This window comes from Diabrotica virgifera, chromosome 9 (genome assembly GCF_917563875.1).
Source record: "Diabrotica virgifera virgifera chromosome 9, PGI_DIABVI_V3a".
NCBI lineage: Eukaryota > Metazoa > Arthropoda > Insecta > Coleoptera > Chrysomelidae > Diabrotica > Diabrotica virgifera.
The window spans coordinates 935,613-954,343 of record NC_065451.1 but is presented as its reverse complement, the minus strand read 5'-3'; the positions used below and the strand labels follow the sequence as shown (position 1 = coordinate 954,343).

Sequence of the window (18,731 nt, the reverse complement as noted above, 5' to 3'; positions counted from 1 at the left end):
ATTTTCCCGCAGCAACTGCTTGACTGATTTGGTACAAGTACTTCTGATCGGTACTAAGGTCTCTTGTTTCTTATAATATTGCTAGGTTGTTTTCTATTGCGACAAAATCGACAACAGTCTTCTCTTCACAGCGTTCCGGAAGTTTCCCTATTGGTCCTGAAAAACCAAGTGGTCCACTGGCGCGCCCATCTAACTGTTGAATTAAGTGACGTAGAGGTAGCTCATTGCAATGGAATAAGCATACTAGCCATTGAAGTGAAGTGCCGCAGTATTTGTGATGTAGATGGTTGGACTGTAACTGTTGACAAAGGAGCAATGAATTCTTCTTGATGATCATCTGCATCAAAAGAATTGGAGTCAGACAAGCTGCTACTTATGGAAGGATTAGAGGAATCAACGGTACATGCTTTAAGAACAATTTAGTCAGTATTATATTTTTGAGAACTTGCCTTTGCCTTCATGGTTCTTTCCAGTTTCTTCCTTATTGCTGCAGATGCTGCAATATCCACTGGTCCAATTGCCCTTTTTCGACAGGATCGTTGATCTTGAAGAAAAATTCGCTCATTTTGTGGTACTTTCTTGATTTTATCACAACTACACACACGCAGTTCCAGTCATGTTGCATTTGCAAGCCGCGATATTCAATAACTTTTTACACTCCTTTAGAAACTGGCAAATCTTTTCTATTTATGAATCAGATGCTTGCTGAGTTTTTGTGTACCTATCGCTTAAGATTTGGATACTCTGTATAAATATTTTTAATCATATCTTGAATGCACTTATGCGATAATGTTGGAATAGAAGCTTTTATTCATATTTGTTCTACTTTCGTTGCAACGGCATTCAAGACGTCCGGCGATAGATGGATCTGTATTATTATTTATTAACTTAAGTTCATTACGAATAAAGAGAAAGCACTTTAGAATGTCACACTTAGTTGGTAAAACACGATCATTGAAATTTGATCAGAGCCATATTGATTTTTTCGACAAAAATAATTTTTTTCATTTTTCAAATCCAATATGGAACCTCAAGATATTCTTTTATTTCAAAATGCTCTCGCACCAATTGTTTTCATCACCTGACACAACTTTTAAACGATAGCCACAAGAATTTTTCTTTTCTTTTATTTTTTTGACCTTTTCGTTCCACCCTATCGTACATACTATGTTAATAAAAGATTGATGACATCGAAATTATTAGATAAAATAACCAAAATGACTATTTACAGAACATTGATTAGATCCGAAGATGGTTCTAAACGATGGTTCATATCCGAATATGGTTGTGAAACCTGGGTAATGGCAAAAAAGATGAAGGCCAACTCAGGAAATTCGATAGAAAGATACCAAAAAAAAAAGAATATGGCCCGATGCAAGAGGAAGACGGCACATGGAAAATTAGGAAAAACGACGAGGTTAATGAATTGAGTGGAGAGTACGATATTGTAAGATTTGTGAAAGCTCAAAGACTATCATGAAATTAATAGGAAAACGAAAAAACAGTTGGTTGTATGACGTGGAAGACGACCTGAAAGCCATGGATATAAGACAACGGAGGAAAATGGCACACAAGAGGTCTGAATGGAAGGACATAGCCAAATAGGCAAAGACCCATCCAGGGTTATGACCCCAAAAGAAGAAGAAGAACTATAATAATATTTCAAATATTTTCTTCTTCACGTGCCGTCTCTATTTTGGTATCATCATTATCATTGCTATTAGGATCTTACATTCAGCTGTTCGGAACATAGATTGGAGTAACGTAATCCGCTCTTATAAATTTCACAGTCACAGCCAAGACATCTTTGTTCTTCTTATACTTCTTACAATATATCCCTGGATTAGAAGTTGATATTTTTATCTAACCACATAACATATCCAAAATTTTGACGTTGTTTTTAAAACTTTTAATGGTAACAGTAATTTCTTTTCTATTTTTTTGTGTACCTCTGCATTTGTTATTTTATCAGCCCGCGATATTTTCAATATTCTTGCTTATTCATGGTACACGTTTTCTCACTATTTTTAAAAATTTCAGTTTTGACAATTTATGTCTAAAAGTTGGGTAAAAACGGTTCGCCTTTAAATTCATGATGGCGGCTTAACTCAGTGGCACTACTATTGATTATCCCCTAAAGTTTAGAACAATAATATTTGCTAATAAAAATGCTATCCCGACTGGACTATACGTTATATTTAAGAGAATGACGACTGTGCATTTATTCAGAGCAGCTGTTAATAAAGTTAGCAACGTGGAGCAACGTGATTGCCAACATCCATAGAGGATAGGCACCAACAGAAGAAGAACAGAACAGAATGTCTTTCGCATGTTTAATCAATAATAAACTTCGCCCCATTAGCCTTTATAATGTTATCATAATCTTTTTAAAATGCAAATACTTAACTTATTACAAATTTATATCTTGTTATTGTTCACAGTTATTATAGGCGTCTGAAACATTCAGCAAGCAAAATTCCTGCATAAATATTCAGACATTGTCATAGTGAACTCCTTTGGATTCGTTAACATTCTTCACAAGGTCAGGATTAGTTGTAGCAGATTAAAAATATCGGATGCTTCCACAAAAAATCGAAGGTTTCACTTCAATGCCTTTCGACGTTTCAGTCCTCGGCAATTTTGCGTGGGAAAACGGCTTCTATTGTCTTTGTTTGGTTGTTAAAATAAATAAGTACTTCTAGAGATAATTGGCTATAAAGGAATTAAAAAAGCGTTTATCAATTGATTGTTTCGACTAGAGAGGCTAAGCTAAAACTACAGTATCATAAAACGCCGAAGATGTCATATAATCAAACAAATCAATTAAAGAAATTTATAAATAAAATATTTTATATCTATCTGTAAAATTAAACAATTCTTCGTCATTGCCATTTTGGCGTTTTTGCCTTGATGTCGGTCTTATTATTGATACAATTTTGATCTTTCTTTATGTGAATCATCTCCAATATACATCTCTCGTTATAATTTTGTTCTTTTTCTAAAATCTGTACGTTTTCAAAGTCAAAAAAGCATGGTTATTTTCTATAGAGTATTTGGCTAAGGCTGTAGTGTTTAATTTATTGGTTTATACACTATATGTGCAACAAGCATATTATGCAGATATTGGAAGTGAAATATATACACCAATATCTACATAGAACGCTCATTGCACACAAACATAGTGTATAAACCAATAAATTAAACACTACAGCCTTGACCAAACATTCTATAGAAAATAGCCATGCTTTTGACTTTGAAAATGTACACATTTTAGAAAAAGAACAAAAACTATAAGAAGAGATATTGGAGATGATCCACATAAAGAAAGACTAAAATTGTATCAATAACAACACTAACATCAAGGATCTCTCCAATATATACAATTAATGAAGACTTACATGCTAGCAGCATAAGTATTGCAGTGGCTGTAATATTTCCTGGAGACCTCTTCCAACATCCAGTGACCCCGGTGCAGAAGGCAGCAAAGACAGCTATGAACGATATGATAAAGAGAGCTATCATGGATCGTCCCATATCTGGAAAATATAGATTTAATATTAATATAGATTCCATTAATATGTATAAAGGATTTTGATCATTTTATATACTCATAATTTGATATCCAAAAAGAAATGTAAAATATTGCAAAACCTCTAAATTTTAAAGAACCGCTTGGATTGACATGAAATTTGGCATACACATAGCTAACAAGTCAAACAAAAGGAATATTGTGCCGAATTGTGCTTTTGCCCTAGGGGTGACTTTCACCCCCTTTTGGGGGTGAAAAATATATGTTCGAAATAAGTCCGGAAATGGATAAAATGACTAATTCTAAGCAATTTTGTTCTATAAGGTTTTTTCACCAAGTTAATACTTTTCGTGTTATTTGCGAGTGAATATGTTAATTTTTCTACAAAATAACCACGTTTTCAGACGGTTTTTCGCAAATAACACAAAAAGTAAGTATTTGTTAGAAAAAAATTCTTATCAAAAATATAGCACGTAAAAAAGTGAAAAACATGGTGTATATATTAGGTCACTATGACTAGTAGAAGCAGAGTTATAGCTAATGAAAAATAGGTTCATATTCGTCAAATTCCAAATAGAATATTTTAACGTGCCATAAACAAAAAACGAAGCACTATTTTGGGGAGAACTCATTTTAACTTTTTTATAGTGTTTAAAAAATGCTTATTTTTGTTTTTTAAAAAAATTTTTAGCATCAAAAATAAACAAGTTACGCTCAAAATAAAGTTGGTTCCTTTCTTTGGTAAGAAATCGGGAAAATCACCCCCTAATTAGCATTTCAAATGAACTTAATTGTTACCACTTCACAAGTTTTTTACTCGCGTATGTATTGATCATATAATCTGTAAGTTTCATCGGTTCAAAGTCCTTATTTTTGAAAGAGCTGTAGTTAAGAGGGCTTGAACGAGTCACTTATCATGAGTGTATGCAAATTTAGAAACACCGAATCTTAACCAATTTTTGTCTTACAGAAAAACCAAAAAATACAAAATATTCAGAAAAGTAAAGCCGACTTTTTTATCGTTTAAGATTTTTGGTATCTAACAATTTTTAAGTTATTTTGAAAAGAAGCATTTTTTTTTTAAATTAAAAATTTTACTTTAAAACCATATTTTTTCAAAAATGAGCACTTTGAATCAATGAAACTTACAGATCATATAAACACAACATAAGTAAAGTAACTTGTGAAGCGGTAACGATTAATTTCATTTAAGTTGCTAATTGGGGGTGATCTTTCTGATTTTTTTTTGTCAAAAGAAAAGGGACCAAGTTTACTTTGAGCGTAACTTGCTTACATTTGATGTTAGAATTTTCTTTATAAAAACAGAAATAAAGCTTTTTTTAAACACTTTAAAAAAGTTGTAATGTGTTTTCCCCAAGAATGCTTCATTATTTGGATATTTGACAATGAATTATTTTATTTGGAATTTTTTGAATATGAAACTATTTTTCATTAGCTATAACTCTGTTTTTGCTAGGTATAGAGCCCTAATATTTACACGTTTTTTTTTTCACTTTTTTATTTGCTATAGTTTTGCTAAGAATATTTTTATCGACAAAATGCTTACGTTTATTTGCGAAAAACCGTCTAAAATTGTGATTATTTTGTTGAAAAATTAACATATTCACTTGCAAATAACTCGAAAAGTATTGATTTGGTGAAAAAACTCTATAGAACAAAAGTTGCTTAAAAATAGTCAGTTTATTCAATTCGGGACTTATCTTGGACATATATTTTTTCACCTCCGAGATGGGGCGAAACCCAACCCCCGGGCAAAAGCACACATCGGCACCATATCACTTTTTGAAGATATTCTTCTTTAGCGGCGAATCGATTGAGGGTAAAATTGTACATGAACCACGCGCCTGCGCACACTGACAGTATGTAGTTCATTGCTAATCTTTCAAGATAGGTATGTATTATTGTGTTTTCAATTTTATCAATCAAAGGCAAAATAAAAATTAAATTAAATTTTTTTTTAAATAACGCGGGCACATAAATTTGATACACCCTGTATATTGAGCTGTAAATATTTATTAGAATTTTGTGTGGATGTAAGTAGATTTCTCTTTTAATGAGCTTTCCGATGAACCATTAAAGACTTTTGTGAATAATTAAAGTGAAAAGGACGATGTATTTAGGTTTAAAATGGAAAAAGATTGTTTACTACGGAAACTATAGAATCCACAGCTAGATGTAATTATCATTTTCGAGGAAAGTGGTTTTAATAGAAAGTTTGGAATTTTAATATCTGTTTCAACACGAGTAAATGTTGTATAGGGTTCCCCGAAAGTAATTAGGATGGTCGGAATAATTTTGAAAATGACTGTTTTGTTTGTCGAATGGAAAAGTCGATGTTTCGGATTCTTGGCAATGTGGAAGGGGAAAAGTAGTTAGAATGATTGAGAGAGTTTGAAAAAGAAGTCATTATGTTTTTGGCATCGCTGAAGAGCAGTTCGACGTTTTCGTGGATAGATAGTTAGCAAGTACCAGTGGCTGTTTGATAGTGGAGAATAGTGTTGAAAAGTGGAACGAGAGACAGATCAAATTGAGACGAAATACCTCTTTGATTCTGTATTATTGTGAGAAGGAGAGCAGAGAATTTTTGGAGTTTTGTTTGTATCGAGTACGTGTCAAAAGAGGCCCGGCTTGTTGGAGAATTGGTGCTGGTATGCTGATAGTTTTGAAGCTGGAGAACGGAGAGGGCTTTGACGAGTAGCCTTTAACATAGTCAACGAGGGAGAGCTGTTTTGGGTCACGAGAAGACATCAGAGTGAGTGAAGCAAAAGGTCAGTCAACTTATGTGAAAGATATTTTTATGTTCAGAAACTAAAATTTTGAATAAAAAGCATATGAATTAAAATTCCAATATTTCTAAAAGTAAATAGGAAGTATAGCTAATCTTGCGAATACATAAATTTGTTTTGTTTAGTTTGTTTTACCAAAGTCATCGGGGACAAACCGATAAATTTTTTTTTAACTATAATAAATTTAAGTGGTAAAAATTTCATTCGGACATCTGTGTCCACAGGTTTTAGATTTGATAGAATTTAGAGTATTGATTTTGATAAATAAAAGACAATTCTGTATGTTTATTTTAATATTTTGCTTTATTTCTTTTCCCTATTTTATCCCGATTAGGATCAACTAAGAGATACTGAACCCACGAGAGAAGATAAGTATAACGTGAGATAATTTAGATTTTTTTTAATAGTATAAAAAGGCACCCTGGGATTTTTTATTCGTTTTTATGTATGATTTGCGACAATTAAATAATTAATCAAATAAATAATAATTAATAGAAAATTAATAAGAAGCAGATCATAACAGTATGTATCTGTAACCGTGCAAATAAGTCATTAAAAGAATATATTAGTGGTTTTAGGAAATGTATTATTTATTATAATTCTTGTGTTGTGTAATTATATCCGAAACTTACGTGTCAATTCAAGTGGCTCGATGGCGTAGTTGGCAGAGCGGTGGGACAGAGAACGGAAGCACACGGAAGGTCGCGGGTTCTAATCCTGGACGATTCATACTTTTTTTATTTTTCGTCATTTTAATAAAAAAATTTTGAAAGTGGTAGATAAGAAAGTTGGTTTAATTTTTAAATAAAATACAAATAACCTGTTAAGTATATTTACTTTGTTTAAATTACCTATATAATAGAAGAATATCTTCTTACGTGCGTACAAAGTACACACACATTCTTTTTTCTTTGACATGTTAGCTATGCGTATGCCAAATTTCATGTCAATCCAAGCAGTTCTTTAAAATTTACAGCAAAAACCTTGAAAGAATGTACTAGATGTAGATTAGAATGTTAGAAATCGTTATAAACAAATTAACTCGAGAATTACTAAAAAAGAAAATATCCTTGTTAAGACTGTTACATATGTGTTCCCTCTAGCACCTCTAGTTCCAATCTCTTAGATTAGATAATGATATTAGATCTAATGTAGATCTTGCATCTGACTTTGATGTTCCTCTCATATATTTCGTCTTCGTCTTCTTGTAGGACCTCCTGTTTATTCTATCATCTCAACTCTTGTGATGTTGATGTCCAGCTGCCATACCACCTCATTGGGGATCTTCCTAGAGGCCCTTCTGTATTTTATTTATGTGTTTTTGCCTATTTCTAGAATCTTACTGGATCTATACTGTCGAGGTTGAGATAATCTTTCTATTTGCTGCATTATGTTCGTATCCATCTTATCACATCCTGGACCCCAGTTTCCAGTTTCTCTTAATTTATCCTCATTCTTGACAAGTCTTAGATACTGATTAACTTTAATTTTCCAAATGTTGTTCATCATCGTGGCCGTTCGAAAGGTCGATATCTGTTTGATAGTTTTGTTGTTGACCACGGTTACAGATAATATCCACGCAAAAAGTATCATTTATGTAGTACAATCTTATCGAATAGATCGTACAATCTTTAATAAAGGTGAAGCTTCTATCACTATATAAAACTACACAATAATATTTAGTCCAGGGCGCATCTGTTTTGAGATGGACATTGAGAGGTGACTCAAATTTTTTTGCAGAAATTGCTTGAAAATAACTCAAATAATAATATTTGAGTTATCCTCCTACTCAAAATGGTCCGGAATATTGTTTAAATAATCAAAATGTCAAAATATGAAGGAAAAATTCGATTTTTTTTATTGTTTTTTTGATTATAACTTTAAAACTATTTATTTCTGAGGAAAATTGTACTAACATAAAAGTTGCGTAATTAAATTTCCTACAATATAGGATTGGTTAAAAATTTAAAAAATAGTCACCCTTGTTGCAAAATAGCAATAATTGCGAAAAAAAACCATACAAAAACAAGTATTCGCATTTTACGTATTTCAACCATTTATGCTACAATTAAGACCTTTATATTTTACCCAGAAAAACTCTATGATATAGTAAAACAACACTGTAAGTTTCATTAACATCGGTTTAATAGATTTTGCAAAATAAATTTTGCAATCCAGCTTTCGCAAAAAATTTCATTTTTTTTTTAATGTTGCAGGACTGAAAATAAAGCAGATAGCAAGTTGAATTTTTTTTTGTTTATAGAAGTGTACTGTACCTTTCATTTGCAATTTGCAAAATTAAAATCGATCAATTACCACGGCGTCAGGAAATTTTTTAAATAAACATTAATTTTTGGTGCTACGCGCAGAACAGCGGTGTTCGATTCACACAAGTTGATTTCCACCAAAATTTCTTCCAATCTTTATCTAATATATTATTTTCTTAGTCTATATTTTGTTGTATTTTAATATTTTAATTCCACAAAAATCAAACTAATTTTATTATTGTTTGTTAAATATTGTTTAAACAATTGCATATGTTTAAAAATAATAAACTTTTATTCTCTAAGTTAAAATATATGAACAAAGAAAGTTTTTGCTAAAAAAGTGTTATTTCAAAGGAGAGAGTATGTGTTTTTATTATGCAATAAACATACTTATTTATTTATATCGAAAATGTACTAAAAATTAAAATGTATCAATCGTTATCAAAGGTCATTGGAATGCCCAATCAGAGCAAACTATCCGCTGTCCTGCGCGTAGCACCAATAATTAATGTTTATTTAAAAAAATTCCTGACGCCGTAGTAGTCAATCGATTTTAATTTTGCAAACTGCAAATGAAAGGTACAGTACACTTCTATAAGTAAAAAAAAATTCCACTTGCTATCTGCTTTATTTTCAGTCCTATAACATTTTGAAAAAATGAATTTTTGTTGCGAAAGCTGGATTGCAAAATTTATTTTGCAAAATCTATTAAACCGATCTTAATGAAATTTACAGTATTGTTTTACTGTATCATAAAGTCTTTCCGGGTGAAATATGAAGGTCCTAAGTGTAGCATAAATGGTTGAAAAACGTAAAATGCGAATACTTGTTTTTGTATGGTTTTTTCGCAATTATTGCTATTTTGCAACAAGGGTGACTATTTTTTAAATTTTTAAACAATTCTATATTATAGGAAATTGAATTACGCAACTTTTATGTCCGTACAACTTTTCTCGAAAAGGAATACTTTTAAAGTTATAATCAAAAAACGAAGAAAAAAATAGAATTTTTCCTTCATTTTTTGACATTTTGATTATTTAAACAATGTTCCGGACCTTTTTGAGAGGGAGGATAACTCGAATATTATTATTTGAGTTATTTTCAAGCAATTTCTGCAAAAAAATTTGAGTCACCTCTCAACGTTCAAATGTACTAATATTTTTACAGATGCGGCCTGATCTATTACAGTTTACAAAATAAATAGATAAATATAAGAAGTACTCACGTAATCTTGTCCAAGCATCGTCAGTGAAGTCCTTGGTATCGTTATTTTCATCGGGAATGTAGTAATTTACATTGTTACAATGCGTTTCCAAAGGACTCAAGTATGTCTTTACTGTAACAGAAAATAAAAAACAATATTTAATTATGAAAAAAAAACCATTAAGTATAAGTTGATGCCCTAAGGGCGACAATTTTTCTAAATAATACTTTAAGAAAGAATAGGTTAAAAACCGTAATGACAGTTATCCTTTCTATTGTCTATGGGTACGCCTGGACCGGCCGCATATGAAATGCCTCCCGAAAAAGGGTTTCTTACCTGTCGCTAAAATGGTCACATACGAATTGCCTCCCAAGCTTTAAATAAATTACATGCTTCTAATCTTTATGTGAAGGTGAGACGTTGCCACATCTTCGTCCCTTTGTAAATTTTTGGCAAAATTGGTATTGTGTTATTTAATTTATTTTATTTTCAACCTTTATGTATTAAACATTATTGACACTAGGCGGAATTTATAAATTTCAATTAACTTATACATATATAATTAGTTTTATAACCATTATAATATATGTTAGAATAAACGTTTTGTTATCAATAATTTATCAAAAAATACAAAAACATAATAAGTATTTTATAGATTTATTAAAAATAACATCGCAAAAAACTTATTTGGAAATTATTACAATATGTGTATAGAAATATAAAATTACAAAATATTTTTCCTAAATTTATATGATACTACTTTGACAAATTCTAATCTATTTATTTTACATTCTCTTAATTCTAAAATTTTTTCATTTAGAAAATTTATTTTTGTTGTACTTTACGCAACAATTTTTTTTTGGTGTGGAAACAGAATTCATTTTAATGTAGGTATTTATTTGAAATTGTAAAATTATATCAATAAAATTATTAATGTTAGGATGAGGGCAGTAGAAAGAAGAATTATACTTGGAATGAAAACTTTCGCATAGGTTTGTGGTTCTTTGTAAGGATGAAGAGTGCTCAGCCCAAAGATGTGGAGAAAATGTCGAATTTTCAGATATGTAATTATCAACAAGATAATCACAAAACTGGGTGACTCTTTCATCGACTGGTTTAAATTCTGCTAAATCTATAGCAAAAAAACCGCTAACATCTTCAGGATGTAAGAATGAAAGACCAAAAATATAAATAGGAAAATGCGTAATTTCGGTTGTCAACACCTTTTTTCTGGTATTCTGGGGCTAATCCCAGTGCTTGAACCTTTCTATAAATATGTGGTTCTAGCATAACATAATTTTTGTCTCACCCTATTGTCTTCTTAACTTCTTTACAGATGAGCTTCGTTGGTTTTTCGCTGAGATCTTCCACGGCTGCCCTTTTTATTGAATTGCTTACGGCTTTTCTATTGTAAACTTCGGCAGACAACTTCTCGTGGTTATGATCTAATATTGCTTCAATTATTGTATTTTCACATCCCTGTGTTTTCACAAATTCTTTGCAGGTTTTTTTAGTAGGTACATGTCCACCGTTTTACTGTATCTTTGGCCAACATTTTTTGAAAACCGAATGTAAAACCATCAATTGATAGTAAAGGTTTGCCCTTTTGACTGACACTTATCGTTGATTCCATTGTTAATGATGGATGTTATGACTTAAACTTGTTTAAACACAATTTGATCTTGAAATCGACGAACTGACAAGCTTGAAATAGACAAGCTGAGTGATGCAGGAACTAATAAACTTTCAAGTATGTATTTATACAACATTTAGCCCATTAGCACAATGTACAAAAGAGAATATAAACAAACAAAAAGATTAAGGTATTTATAAAAACTCAAAATTTATGATTTATTTGCAATTTTCTAAGCAACCAATAAGGATATTATACATACATAGTCAGCGAACGCCACATTGAAGTTTTTTTATACGATTTATGAGTTTCTTACTCTCAAATTTGTTTAAAATGCTTAACTTTTTGGTAATAGACGAAAAAAGCGAAAATTTACCGTTATTTGATCTTCATTTGTTTATAACTATGTACCTATGTATATCATCAAAATTGGCTGCAGGAAACATATAAGTTATTATTATAGATGTCCATACTACTCAAAAAGTTTGGTATTGGCCTGGAGGGGGCTGTGTCACGAACAGGATATTTTTTTCCTTATTTCTTTGAACTAATTGTCGGGTAACAACTTTCTTTTCTAACAAGAAATATGTAGTACTGTGAAATATTTATATGAAACAAATTTTATGTACACTGCATTAAGAATTAGAAAAATCAAAATGGATAGATACTACCTATTTAAATTATAATTTGGCAACATTGTATCATTATACAGAGATTAAATAGACAAAATATCAGCCTAAATGATTAACGAAACGGAGGCATTTCCATTGTACCTGGGAGGCATTTCATGTATGAAAATATTTACCTGAAAAAGTGGGAGGCATTTCGATAACGCCGCCTGGGGCCCACTAGTAAAATTCAAATTTTTGTAATTTCTGTTTTTGGTTATTTTTCTGAGAAGGCTCTTTTTATTGGATTAGGTGGCTTCTTTTAATTCTCTGGAAAATGGTCCAGGAGAGGACTCACGGATGAGGAATTATGAAAAATCAGTGAAGAAGACTGAGAAAACGAAGATGAGTCAACAAATTTGGGTGATAAAGAGCTTTCAGTCGATGAAGAATTTTCTGAAGGCGAAGATTACATACAAGCATTTGATGATTATGGAGACGAAAGCTAAAATTCCGAAAATTAAATAAACGGTCTTGAACAAAAACACACCTGCTTTCACCTGTTTCACATAAGTACTTCATTTGTTCATTTGGCTAATTCTTCTTCTGATCGTTTCAAATAATTCAAATAATGATGTAAAATAACCTTTTCTTATATTTCCTGCCTACATATAGTGAAATCACCGTATATATTTTTTATTGAATCCACTTTTATCTGGTTGTAAGCGATTCGAGATATCTACCTTACGGATAACTAGCAATTGCTACTGTTAGCTATTAGAAGATAGCGAGATTTTCTACTGTAATTTAAGTCTCCACACTGCGTATCAAAATCTTAATTCCTTTCATGAATAATGATTGCCCAGGCATCATAATTGTGTTTTCTACTTGTTGATTTACAACGAACCTAGTAATTTGTTGTTGGGCATTCGAGTTTTACTACAGGCCATTGGCTAAATAGTGATGCTTAGATATTATTTTTCTGCTATTCGTAAAGGCAAATGCACATCAAAGAAACATGAAACGTAAATTACGTTTCATAGAAATAAACCACTGCTAAACAAATATACGTCCGGCCATTTATGAAACTCTCCGAAAATAAAAATGTGTCATGAGCATGAATCACACTCGTTTCATTGGTAGGCGGACTTTGAGATTTGTTAAGCAGTGTTTTCTTTTCATGAAACATGTTTTTCGTTTCACGTTTCATGTTTTTCGTTTCATGTTTCTTTGGTGTGCGGCTTGGCTAATAGGAATCGAGATTCTGTTTTAAAAAGATAAAACATATAAAATTTTGATACTACTATTTAGTCCATGTGGTGAGACCGCTCCCGTCTGAAAAAATTTCTGATTCGGTTTCTTTGTGGATTCCTATTCAAAAATATCTCCTTTAAACAAATCTGAAGGGCGCCGAGCGGAATTTTTGGGCAGAAATTGTTTAAACAATTTTTTTAAACAAATACAAATGATCACGTAGTTTTACTCCGGAACAAATATTTTTAGGTTTTTTGGGTCATTCTAGACAAGAAAGGTATCTTGTAATTTTTCTTAAAAATTGATAGTTTTCGAGTTATAGGCGATTTAAAATCTGGAAAATGCGAAAATACGCATTTTCGAGGCTTAAAAACTCATATTTAAATTAGTATTTCTGAGGTTGCCACATACTTATATTGAAGATTAAACATTCATCTTCAAGATTTTGAAGAGTGATCACGTCTAACCTTAATTTATACCGTTGTTTTTTAATTGTTAAATATGCATGTTTATCCGATTTTTTTGCCGGTGCGGCGCGTTATATTTAAAAAATCTCCTATTTCCTCCGAAAAATATTTTTTCTAGATTCTTTGGGACATTCTAAATAACACAAGTTTCTTGAAATTTTTCTCAAAAGTTAATAGTTTTAAAGTTATAAGCGATTTAAAATAAGAAAAATGCCAAAAAACGCATTTTTGGATTTTAAATCGCTTATAACTTTAAAACTGTTAACTTTTGAGAAAAATGTCACGAAACTTATTTTATTTAGAATGTCCCAAAAATCTAGAAAAAATATTTTTCGGAAGAAAATTGGAGATTTTTGAAATAGAGCGCGCCGCACCGGCAGAGAAATCGGATGGACATGCATATTTAACAATTAAAAAACGACGGTTTAAATTAAGGTTAGACGCAATCACTCTTCAGAATCTTGAAGCTGAATGTTTAATCTTCAATTTAAGTATTTGTCAACCTCAAAAATACTAATTTAAATATGAGTTTTTGGACCTCGAAAATGCGTATTTTCGCATTTTTCAGATTTTAAATCGCCTATAACTCGAAAACTATCAATTTGTAAGAAAATTTACAAGATACCTTTCTTGTTTAGAATGACCCACAAAACTTATTAAAAATATATATTCCAGAACAAAAAACGTGATCTTTTGTATTTGTTTAAAAAAATTGTTTAAACAACTTCTGCCCAAAAATTCCGCCCGGCACCTTTCAGATTTCTTTAAAAGGGACATTTTTGAATAGGAATCTACAAAGAAACCGAATCAGAAATTTTTCCAGACGGGAGCGGTCTCACCACATGGACTAATTGTATTATGTTGGTCTATGTCTCGGGCCTAACAAGCAAAACAACTTTTTTTGTAAAAATTATATCATACTTGGGGCACATTATGAGGGATGAAAAGTACGAACTTTTAAGAAATATCATGCAGGGCAAAATTAAGGGCAAAAGAAGTGTGGGAAGAAGAAAGATATCGTGGCTTCGAAATCTACATGAATGGTTCGGGTGAGGGAAAGTCGCAGTGATGATTTCCAATCTCCGCTAGGAGTGGCACGTAAAGAAGAAGACTCTCTCTTAATCTTCTTTAGCAGCTACACAATCACTCCGACGCTTTTCCAATTTTTCGATTGTAAAACGATTTATCTTTGCCTTCAAAAAAGGCTTTAGTTTCGGAGATTACTTCTTCCTCGGAGCGATATATCTTATCATGGAGCATTTTTTAAGACCTTAAAAAGGTGGTAATCGCTGGGGGCCAAGTCTGGACTAGAGAGTGGATGCAGAAGTAGTTCAAAGCCCAATAAGGGCATTTTTGCCATCGTTTTCATCGACTTGTGACACGGTGTATTGTCTTGTTGAAAAAACAATTTTTTCTTGAACAAATGACGCCTTTTCTCTGTTATTTCGTTCTTCAAACGCTCCAATAAACCAATGTAGGAGTCGCTGTTGATTTTTCTCCCTATTTCAAATAGTCAATGAAGATAATTGCTTGCGGGTCTCAAAATACAGAGGCTATAATCTTTCCCACGTTTTGTTGCGTCTTTGGTCGCTTTGGACAGCTTTCTTCAGGGTGCTGTTTCAGATGACTGCCAATTTGATTCCGGAGTGAAGTGATGACTTATTCCGATTAATCATGTCTAAATCTTCTTCATTTGCCTTGTCCGTTGCGGACGTTGGCTATCATCATAGCAACTTCAATTTTACTTGCAGCGTTTCTGAATAACTTGATCGATGTTAGTCCAAACTATTGGCGTAAGTTTTGAAGCCATGAGTGTTTTCTTCTTCCGGGTACGCGTTTGCTCTCTATTTTACCCTGTATTGTATTAACAGTTGGAGTATATGATATTTTTATCATGTCTCATAATATGACGAAGATATTCAAGTTTCCGTTTCTAAATGGTTTCATATCGAACCGAAGAATAGGACTAGGTGCATTGTTGAAGACAAGAAGAATATGGAGTTGGGTCGACCACACACTTCGTAAAAATAACTCATGCATTACAAAGATGTTAAATATATATTTAATATTCTTATCTCTTTCACTTGGAAAAGTTTACTGTTGAATAACTAAATTAAGATTAAGATTAAACATATAGTAATTTTTTCTTTGGTCTATAAAGTTTTAAAATCTTAAGCGCCCCCATTCTAACAAGCATTTTACCTTGATTAATATACTTAATGAAATTAAATTTTACTTTCATACTCTTATTCTCACGACTGGCTTTGGCCTGAGGTCGTGATTTTAATATAAATTTAAATAGAGTCTTAATAAATTATTTCAGCGAAAGTATATACAATAATTTATCTTTCATGCACGAGATTATATTATTATTTTAATTTATAATAACTTCCTAACCTAAAACCAGCAGGTATCGTTGTAGATATCTCAGTCGTAGTGGAAACTAGAAGAAAAAATTATAGGTTCTGTTACGTCCTTACTAAATTTATTAATAACTTTAACACTTCTAATTTACAATAATGACTTTAACACATAATTTATTTTAGTTATTAAGGTACCAAGGGTATTATAAGGATAATAACTCTTGAGGTCAATGGTTTATATACCGAGGGCCTTTGGCCCGAGGAATATACGTTGACCGAAAGCGTTATTATCTATAATACCCGTGGTACCTTCAACGTTCTACTAAATTATTCTTTATATGCAAAACATTTGAATGAATTTTGAATTAATTAGTTTTTAAATAAGTACATTTACTAGCAATAGTCCTAACGTAATTATTGTGGTAACCATAGTTTTACTTACGAGTTTTATTTGTCAACTTGACAGTATTTAACTCGTTATTTAAATTTGATACCCTAGGGCGTTATTTTGAAAAATAACGCCCTAGGGCATTATATCATACTTAACAGACTTCGAAATCATGTCATTATTTGTCAAATAATAATAAATATACCAGTCGTACATTAAGTATATTTATTTACAGCGTCTGTAAGTGAATTATTTGTATAATTCGGCATGTGAGACAGCTTATTTTCTTTTGGGTTCAGACTAGACCTTAGAGCCTCTCCGATGATCTCTAAAGAGGGTGAAACGAATGACGGTCACCTCTGAAACTAATTGAACTATAAGCTGTCTTTCATTTTCTATTAGTTTTACTTCTATCTTCAGAGAACTTCTGTCCTCAGAGTTCAGGGAACCAAGATTCGTTGGAATGTTTACATAGATGAATAGACAGGTAGTGAAATGAAATCTTAGATCCGCTCGTCTTCTTCTAATTCATCGTTCATTTGCATTGCAAGTTTAGAAGTACGAATTTGGGTTATTTTACCAGAACTTGGTCTCAGCAGAAGCCTTTAGTTATACAGAGTGTCCAGAAACTCTACCGACAAATGAAGACAGGAAATTCCTCAGATAATTTTAAGGCAATTTTAACCCAATTCACCTAGTCCGAAAATGCTTCCTAAAGGAGCTGCACTGGTTCCCAACCTTTTATGTCTGGCGACCCACCTTCTGATGTTTTTTCATATTTGCGACCCATCCCTCACCCATTATGATAGAAAAAAATAAGGAGCATGGTCACTGTACGCTACTCAGCTACTGTAAGAGCCACGCCGCGACCCACCTGAAAGCCGCCCGCGAACCACTAGTGGGTCGCGACCCACCGGTTGGGAAACTCTGAGCTAGAGCTATTTGAAGATGGCGTCTGGTAATTAGTTTTTCTTACATATATTCAGAACGCTTCTATTAAGAAAAACGAAAATTGATACACATATTTATCTTCCAGAGATAAATCGATTCCATCCATTGCAAATTTCTAGTACCGGTCATAGGCGTCCGTTTTATGTAGGGTAACAGTTATATTATCGCATAACTTTTTTGTTTTTAATTTTTAAGCATTTTTGAGTCTGGATTATTAAAATGTAAGGTATTCTAGTATTAAAGATATTAAGTCGATAGGATACACCGTTTTCTAGAAAAATCGATTTGAAAATTTGTCGTTTTTTGAATATCAAAAAAAATAAAAAAAAACTATTCAGAAAAACGAAAACTGGTAAGTGTATTTATATTCCAGAGATAAATCGATTTCATTAATTGAGAATTTCTAGTACGGGTCATATGCGTCCGTTTTGGGTAGGTCAACGGTTATTTTATCGCATAACTTTTGTCTTTAATTCTTAAGAATTGTTGACACTAGATTATTAAATTATGAGGTTTTCTAGTTACTAAAAGTTACTCTTGCTTTAAATTGGTAAAATACACCGTTTTTTTTTTAATTTTTTTTTAAATTCAGTAAAAAAAAATTTCAAATCGATTTTTCTAGAAAACAATGTGTCCTACCGACTTAAAGCAAGAGTAGCTTTTAGTACTAGAATACCTCATAATTTAATAATCCAGTATTAAATTAAAAGTTAAAGAAAAAAAATATGCGATAAAATAACCGTTGCCCCACCCAAAACGGACGCCTATGACTCGTACTAGAAATTCACAATGGATGGATGGAATCGATTTATCTCTGGAAGATAAATATGTGTACCAATGTTCGTTTTTTTAAATAGAAGCGTTCTGAAGGTATTTAAGAAAAACTAATTACAAGACGCCATCTTCAAAGAGCTCTAGCTCCCTAGGAAGCATTTTCGGACTAGAAAAATTGGGTTAAAATGTCTTAAAATTATCTGAGGAAGACTGAGGAGAATGTCTTCTTTTGTCGGTAGAGTTTCTGGACACCCTGTAAACTACGGTTCTGTGTTCTCATTTTGACCAGAAAGTCCAACGTGTTGGTAGACGACCTCTGCTTCCGTAAGCATCATCTCTTGGTCTCCATTCCAGTATCCGCTTTTTCCATCTCTTTTCTGTCATTCGAGCCACGTGACCTGCCCAGTTCCATTTCAGTGTTGCTATTCTTTCTACTGCATCAGCAACTCCTGATTCTTGTCGTAGCTGGTGGTTTGGGATCTTGTC

At 32.1% G+C, this 18,731-nt stretch overlaps 1 protein-coding gene across 1 annotated transcript in view; it reads right to left on the bottom strand.

Moving 5' to 3' along the window:
- Positions 1–221: 221 nt before the first annotated feature.
- The window catches only part of LOC126892707 (uncharacterized), a 29,153-nt gene continuing 10,643 nt past the window's right edge, over positions 222–18,731 (bottom strand). Inside the window, exons 2-4 of the mRNA XM_050662339.1 lie at positions 9,829–9,939; positions 3,399–3,536; positions 222–406 (exon numbers count right to left, since the gene is read on the bottom strand). Coding sequence (XP_050518296.1) covers positions 222–406; positions 3,399–3,536; positions 9,829–9,939 — 434 coding nt within the window. The remainder of the gene's footprint in view (positions 407–3,398; positions 3,537–9,828; positions 9,940–18,731) is intronic.